We start from the raw sequence: 8467 nt of genomic DNA on the forward strand, positions 1-8467 counted from the left end.
ATGTTACAGAATGCCTTTTCCTTTTTTAAATGTTCCTGAATAGATTCATTGTGGTTTCAGTCAGGTGACTGTGAAAGGAAAATCTTTCCAAGTCGGCTGTTCCTTGGAGTCAAAACAGGTTCAATCAATCTCTGCTTGTTTAGAGTCAATGCTGCTCAAAAATAAAAAGGGATAACATGCGATGCTTTTCTGTGTAGTTGATCCTGTTCAAGTCAAAAACTCCAGAGTGCATTCATTACAGCATTAATCTCACATGCTGCTATCTCTTTACAAGTCTCCTACTACTGCTTTAAACATTGTTTCATCTGCAAATAAAATGTTCTTCAACCACAAGTTGGTCCATGTTGAACTTTTACCTTTTCTTGTTGCATAAATAGCTTGGACACTGCTCTGTCTTCCAGTACAGCCTGTTAACCAAATGTCAGCAAAAAAGTAAGATGTAGAAGTTGCTATCACTCTGACAGCTAATTTAAATACAGACCAGGGAATACCAACATTTGTGATCAGGTAACAAACTTATGCTTATTTTCCATCAACTATTCAATTATGTATGTTATCTTCGAATATATATGGTCAAAAATGAAAACATTAATCAATTGTTTGAGATTAATAGACATACTCATTTGCCTGTTTTTCAACACTACAGATCCAACTGTATTGTTGTGGTTGATATAAATGAGCTGGGCGATATTAAAAACACCGTATACAAGGACGCAATACAATTTAACAGCATTGCAATTTTCAACTCAATATTATGACCCTCCAAAAGTTAGGGTTGGCTGCTTTTAGCTAGTTGGACCTAATCAGTGGTTTAGGTGTGCCAGTTGGTGGTTGTGGTTTATGCTCTGTGTTCTGCAGCTTGAATTCAGGCAGTAAGGATCGTTATGATATTATCTTTAGAGGGTTTCGTTTGCAGAACATTACTGAATAATGCACATCAGAAGAGATTTAGATGTAGGTATACCTAGAAAAGAAGTGGATATTCTGTGTTTACCTGTGTATACCCTGCACCTTATGAACTTGTACCTTAGTCTACTTGCATTGCTGTATCTGTATCTCAGCCCTGTTTTCTCCTCTCCTAGCCTACAAGGTGCTCTCCAACAAGGAGAAGAGGAGGCTGTATGACAGCGTGGGCCATGATGCTTTCCTAAATAATGACGCCTCTGTTGACCCTGAGGACGAACAAGAGGGAAACTTCCACTTCAGTTTTGCAGACGTCTTCCACAGCTTCGATGACAGTCCCTTTGCGGAGGAGCCTTACTTCCAATGGAGCTTTCATCAGGATGAGGAGGATGAAGACGGCCTTTATGAACATTACACTTTTGGAGAGCCTAGCTTCAGCTTTTATTTTGGGGACGGGGATGAAGATGAAGAAGATCACCACTACTAGATATCCGGTATATTTGTCCTGTGTCCTGTATGACTGTTGTGTTTGAATGTATTGTCTTTTACTGATAATAAAGTCTCCATATTAAATTGTCATATCAGTATCTTTGTCTTGTTTTCAGTATGTAGAAATCCAGCTAAATCGACTCTTAGGTAGCTGTGTGTATTCTGCCTTTTTAATGGGATAACTTCTAGGTTTAGTGGTTGTTTACAGGGTTGTGGGGTTGCAGGGTTGACAGCTGGGGGAACTGATTGGACCGTTATGCCACTTTTCCCTGTGTGGGTGTGTCGAAGGTCCTGAGTTACTGACTAACACACCAGTTACTCATCGTTATCCCTGCGCCAGCACTTTAGAATTGGCACTGTTTTTCTCCATTTACTCCATACTCCAGGACCAGTGTGCACTTTGACCCAGAGGATATCCTGTGCCTGCTCAGCAGTTGGAGCGTGAGTGCACTAAAGCCATCATAAGACAAAAGATCTTTACAGCTTTATGCACTTTTATCGGGATAAAAGGATATTTAAGCATTCTACAAAGCAGAGAAACTACAGACTGGAAACATTAACTTACAAGCTTGACAATGATGGTAAGTTTGCTTGAAAATGTTCTTTCTGACAACCTCTTGAGTGTCATGTGACAGACTTTTTACACCAGGCAGATATCCATATGTACAGTGTGGGCTAAGTGAAGTTTTTCACTACCAGCTATTTTATTGATAATGGCCACATTTTGTATTACAGGAAGAGGTAAAAGAAGTGACACCTACTCTGAGTGTCCATGCTCATAACATTAAGGTTACAGAGGTGCTGAAAGAAGGGGACACACTTACCTTCTTAATCGTATCCCAGAAGGTAAGAAAATTATTCATTTACTTATTATTTGCTGAAAGCGTTGCTAACATTAGATCTACATTAATGCAGTAAACCGCTAAGATGGGTCTTTTATGATATTGCAAAGACAGACATGTTGTCTCTTGTCTGTGCCAGCTGTCTGGGACAGGGGAGTACCATGTGGACCGGACCTATGATGATTTTGAATGGCTGCAACAGCACCTGTTCTCTCAGGAGGATGTTCCCGGGATACAGGGAGTCATAGTCAGTATTTTATTTCATCTGTTGCCACCTAAACTAATGCACACTTTTCTGACAGTAAGGAGGAGGAGGATTAGCTTTATGTTATCTTGTTTCAGACTGTCTCCTGTAGCTTCACCAAGTCTTTTTTACTAAGTTTTGTAACTTAAACAATAGAAAATCTAATTATTAACTTAATACACTAACTTGCTACTGCCACCATTCAAGTTATTTTTTTAATTATTTTTTTTAAATGTTTCCTCCTTTCCCTTCCTTACATCCTCCTTTCCTTTGTGAGCAGGAAGCTTACTTTAGTATTACCAGTGTTCCAGCTGTCTCAGTACTGTAGAAAATTACGTAGAAGCTTTTTGGTATGATTTGATATATTTCTCAAGAAAGTTAAGAAAATTAGGAAGTTGTTTTTGTATGCTACTTCCTAGTATGAGTGTGTTTTAAAGTATTACATAAGCACATCCGGAGTAATAGTTGATCCAGGGCATAATGTTTGCATACTGTAAATACAAGCACTGCGCAGTTCAAAAAGCAATAACTAAATTTAAGTGCCTTTCCTGAGCCAGGCACATAATTAAATAAAGGTTTGGTTTAGGGAAAAAAAACGATGGAAACACAATATGGGCAGTAATAACAATATACTATTGTTTTTTTCTTCAAGTTTCCTCCTCTTCCTGCAAAGGCTCAGGTGAATGCATCTGCCAAAGTTATGAAGCAGCTTGGTGAGTAGACCAAGACCACTACCGTAAAAACAAATAACTAAAAGATTTAAAAGAAAAATAAACCAAATACATTTCCCACTTTTATTCTGTTGTACAGCATGACGGTGATATATTATGTGTGATAAGTGTTTTTCTGCAGGTTTCCTTGGTTTAGAAGAGTGGCAGCCATACTGTAAAGCACTGGAAAACTTCGTCCAGCAGATTGCTGCACACAGCATACTCTGCAAAAATAAAGCTTTGGAGATCTTCTTGACAAGCCCAGATGTAAGTGGACACAGACACAAACTTTTACTTGTTTTTTAAATCATAAAGAAGTTTATGTTACAAAAGGGTGCAACGTGATACCTTTTTACGAGAGAGACAGATAATAAATGGTTAAACGTTCACTGACACTGTTTCAGAAGAGAAAATGGAGGAATTCATGTGACAAATATAGTACGCTCCAAATATATGAAGGTCAACTTAACATGTGACAGCATTTAACATGATACACCAGTTACACCAGATACACATTTTATCAGTGATAATGTTGAGTTTTAAAGAAGGATGTTCCTGAACTGAGACGCATTTATAGGTGGACTTTTTTTTTTCTCTTCCTCACGAAGCAGTGAGATTTTAATGTTTTAACTACACTATGAAATCATGAGAGGAGAGCAGATTTCTTCAGTCCACTGTAGGTTTATTGTATCAACTAAAAATACAACATACCGAGATGTCAACAACTGAAAATGACAGGGTTTGTACTCAAATTCTTATACTGTCATTACTACCTGTCCATTACCATTTACAGTTTCTTTCCCAACACACAGTATATCTATCTACAATGGGCCACAGACTTACATCTTCAGCTTGGTCCCCAAATGAACAAAACCCGCCCCTGTCTTAAGTGCTGCAGGTTGCGTTGACCGGGCTGTTCTTCACATGCCACCATTGTGCTGGGGTACACGCTGGGGAATGTTAGGACCAGATGATGACACACACAAAGCTCTCACAGCTCTCCTGTTTTCAATAACACATTGATCTCACATCCTTGTTGGCAGGTACAACTACAAACTATACATTTACAAGTGTTACTTTATGATTATACGACTCTACAGAGTATTGAGACGTACTTGTTACATAATATATTCTATTCACTATCCAACACCGTTATGGTCATTTATTCCACCTCGGCTGATTAATTCATTATACAACTCTGGCTTACCTAACAGTTTTCTGCCCATACATAGCTCAGAAATATCCCACACCGGCTCCCTCCTGTCCGCACGTTGAACTGTCCTTGGACAAGATACTGAAGCGCAACTCTTTCCCAAAGGCTGTCCCATCAGTATATGAATGTGGGTGAATGAGACATGTATTATAAAGTGCTTTGAGTGGTAGGAAGACTAGAAAAGCGCTATATAAATAAGAATACAAACTCTCAGCCTGCAAATAACATCAAGTTTAATCTGTTTCCATTAAACATTTGTTTTAGAGGCATATAATACAGTATGCTATTGTCAGACTGTAGCCTTTAACAAGGAAGTGTTTTTCAGTTTTACACAGTTTTGATGAGACACAGGATGGAGTTAATACAGATTTAGTTATTATGTTATTATTTTACAAAGCAATGGATTATTTCAACTCTGTATCAGGCATGCATGTATGTATGCAGGTACATACACACTGAGTAATTCTGCCTCTTCACTGTCAGGTTGTTTCAGGTATGGACGATAATACTGTCCTGTCTGTGTGTGGAATGCTGTATAACAAGCACAACCACAGTTTGTTGTGGCATGGATAAAAAAACATCTATGGACGTTCCACAAATGTGTGTGCGTGTTAATTCTGAAACTAATACCCATTTTCTAATTGCTGAGACAATATTGATTTGGCACTAAAGATTAGAGTTTCACTTTGTTGTTAGCATAGTGTGTCTGTCTTATAGGCTTCCTCACATGTTGGGAAGATTTAATATATTGTGTTTAAACAGTATTAACGTTGAAAGTGTTTATTTGTGTCCTTGTAGCCTCCGGGCAGACAGAGAGTAAGGAAAAACATTTTCAACCGGCTGAGTCAAGCTGTGGTAGAGATGAGGAAAGAAAGCCATAAGGTACACAACTGGGACTCATACCAACAGAAATGTATAGCCTCTATACCTGCATGTTAGGTTTTAATGCCATAATGTCTGTGTCTGCAGGATGTGGATGAGTTCTTTCAAACTGAACGGGATCATAACCTTGTTTTAACTGGCTGTACCAAGACTGCAACTGAGGTGACTCACCTGTTTGTTTTAACAACCAAATACACTCTTGTTTGATTTTTTAACCTTTTCGTTTTTCTTGCAGAGATTCCTGGATGTGGTGCTAACTGAGCAAAGTAAGAAAACAGCTGCTTTTCATTTTAAAGTTTGGGAGAGACAAGAAGTGCCCATCAGTTGGCGTTATTTAGACTTGACTGTATTTGTCCCAAGTCTGATGTTAATATGTGTTCTATGTGTTTTGTTTGCAGAAATAGCAGTGGCCTGTGGGCACTTCTCAGCTGCTCTGCATCTCTGTGTGGAACAAGGGGAGGATCCTGACAAACAGGCCTTCTCTAAGTGAGACAATAATAGTGTTGGTCCCATGCCAGTAACATATGTACTTAAAAGTTAATGCATCTGAACATTGCATACAAGGTATTATAAATGAGTGTCATTTGAAAATGAAACACTTTCTTTTTTCAGGGCTTGTGTAAAATTATCAGAAGTCTTTAATTCTATGAAGGTAAGCTGTTTGTCCCTATAGAAATAGAATAATTAATAGTAAAAGTAATAGTAGTAATAGAAATACAAAGCAATAAACCATGGCTTTGCCAAATAATCCGCAAGTGATATATTTGTGTGTTGGCAGAAAAATATGACAAGTGTTGCTGAAAACAACGTGAACACTCTTGGGGTAGGCCTGGACCTGGAGTCACGCTACCAGGAGGCAGAAAAGGTGTGTAGCCTAGTTTTTAAGTCATTTTTTATTTTCATCTTATGTACGTTGTCTCTCCACCTTGAATCTTAGCCTTCTATTGACCTATGTGCAACGTGATTATTTGTTTATCTATTTATTTATTATTTCCAATGCAGGAAATGCTCTTCAGGAGAACCTGTAAACTAGTGGAGTTAGAGACTGCCAGGAGGAATGCAGAGAAGGCCAAACCTGTAAAGAAGGCTGCTGTAAGTGTCTGTACTCCTGTATAATAAGAACACAGTGACGCTAGTCCAGATGTACATGTCTTGTTGTGACCAGCAGATGTCAGTAACATTCTGCTGGAATGTTTTGAAGACATTAGTTGCAGTATAGTCTGTCTATTCATGCTGATAAAGACCAAGTATATCATGATGATGACATGCTGTCCATATCCATCAGATGGAGGAGGTGAAGAAAGTAGCAGAGACAGAGTTTGATCACATTTGTGGAGTGGCTAAACAGGAGGTAAAACATCAAATTCATGGATTCTCTGTGTTCACACTTACCCATCTTAAGGGTACTGTGCGGCATCCCATTTGTTAACTGTATGTATTAACATGCATGTGCTGGGTTTCTACCAGATTGCGCAGTTCCACGGCGTGCGTGTGAAGATGTTGCAGCAGGCTCTGGTTCAGTGGTGTGAAAAGCAGCTTCTTACGGCCAAAGAAAATGCTGACCAGTTCGACCAGCACCTGCAAGCCTTTAGAGGGATGGCCTAGTGACCCCACACTTAATGAAGCATCCTCAGTATGTCTAAACATAGCATGGGATAACCCAAACATGTCCTTCACCCTGTGCTGCAGTAGTCAGATGCTTTCTTTGATTTAATTACATCCAGTGTAAATAAAGAAATATAAGAGGAGAAGGGGAAATCTTCCTGATAATCATACAGCATCCCTATAACTTGTACACACACACACACACACACACACACAATCTGAGTCTCTCCTCAGTCTCACTCACACCAATAAAGCCCTTGCAGAAACGATGGTTTTGATTTTTTAGCCGTGTTCGTCTGGTAAGGCCATTACCAGAGTGTGTGTGTGTGGGCATGCATGTGTTCTATACTACACTCATACATTTGTGCTGAGAGAGTATTGTGCTGCTCTCTAGCCACTACATCAGTTGGGGTCACACAAAATAAAGTGTGATGAATTGATTCCCGAAGTACCTGCTCGCCTTTGTGTGTGTTTCTTACTCCTGGATCATTAATCAGTTGGTTTGACTGCTCCTGCAAGGACGTAGCAGCAAGGACACTGTGCTGCCGTTTGGTTTGGCTTTTGAAAACTATTCTGGCTTTGTAAATATCTGTTAATGATCTCTCTTACAGTCACTCTATATTCCATATCCAGATTGTATGAAACATCTTGTGAGGTCTGGCATAAAACTATGACACACTTAGCTAAAATTTTTGCACTTCAGCACAATGTCATCTTCCCCTTCCCTGTCTGCTGTGGACTGTAGGTCCATATCTCAGCACTGCTGTGCACTTCATCTCATCTGTTCTGGCCTGTAATCTCTCCGCTGGGTGAATAAGGAGGAGTGGTACCCATTTGAGGGAATGAGTCAGAGAGAGATAGATGAGCGGTCTCATAAGAAGAGAGGGTGGAGAAGAGGTTTGGCTCATTGGACAATGAAGGAGTAGATGAAAGGCAATCATGCCATGGAGTGCCAAGAGTATGTTTTCAGTCCACACAAACAGAATATTTGGTATATTCTTTGGGTAAAATGAAAGGCTGTCGACTGTTGGCATTGGGTGTCACATGATGCTTTTCCTTTGGGATACATATTTCCCCGCTGGTCTTGTAACCTGACATCATTTCTATATCTGTACCTTCCACCCTCATAACTACCGGTCTTCCTCAGACTCAGATAGAATCCCACAATGCTGACAAACAACTCATACGTGTATTTTATTTTTCATTTTATTAAGATAGAGATTTTTTTGTCATGCTTATAGAGCAGTACACACGTTATGAAGCTATAAGAACTGGCCAACTGTCAAATCCAAACAAACTGGGGGCAGCATACACTATCACCAGAAGGTTGGGCTGTCCACCCATATTGTAAGAAACAAGGAAATGCACAGTTCTTCTTTCTTTCTTTCTTTCTCTTCACAAACAGTTAATTTAATACATGAAGACTAACATTACTGTAACAGTAGAGCTATACAATTACCTACCTTTATAAGTTATTGCTAAATAGCCAACAGCTTTATATTTTATTATTATTATTACACCAGGTGTTTAATTACAAATCTAGAAGAAACGCTGTGTTCAGCATCAAACTTCATCCCTT

General features: G+C 39.2%; 2 protein-coding genes across 2 annotated transcripts; both read left to right on the forward strand.

Annotated features, from left to right (window-relative positions):
* Positions 1-1021: 1021 nt before the first annotated feature.
* Positions 1022-1482, forward strand: LOC118328110 (dnaJ homolog subfamily B member 9-like; the record flags this gene model as incomplete). Its single annotated transcript, XM_035661715.1, has 1 exon — positions 1022-1482. A coding segment is annotated over one exon (369 nt), but the record flags the coding sequence as incomplete, so codon positions are not given.
* A 141-nt stretch (positions 1483-1623) lies between these two features.
* On the forward strand, positions 1624-7155 carry si:dkey-28n18.9 (sorting nexin-4). The gene is made up of 14 exons (XM_035662354.1): positions 1624-1973; positions 2128-2238; positions 2374-2481; positions 3131-3191; positions 3331-3455; positions 5200-5283; positions 5371-5445; positions 5519-5549; positions 5682-5769; positions 5896-5935; positions 6062-6148; positions 6286-6375; positions 6569-6634; positions 6751-7155. The coding sequence occupies exons 1-14, from the start codon at positions 1968-1970 to the stop codon at positions 6886-6888; spliced, it is 1110 nt and encodes a 369-aa protein (XP_035518247.1). The 5' UTR covers positions 1624-1967; the 3' UTR covers positions 6889-7155.
* Positions 7156-8467: the final 1312 nt, after the last annotated feature.

The sequence above is a fragment of the Morone saxatilis genome, unplaced genomic scaffold (assembly GCF_004916995.1).
Source record: "Morone saxatilis isolate NCDOM2014 unplaced genomic scaffold, NCSU_SB_2.0 Contig18, whole genome shotgun sequence".
Classification (NCBI taxonomy): domain Eukaryota; kingdom Metazoa; phylum Chordata; class Actinopteri; family Moronidae; genus Morone; species Morone saxatilis.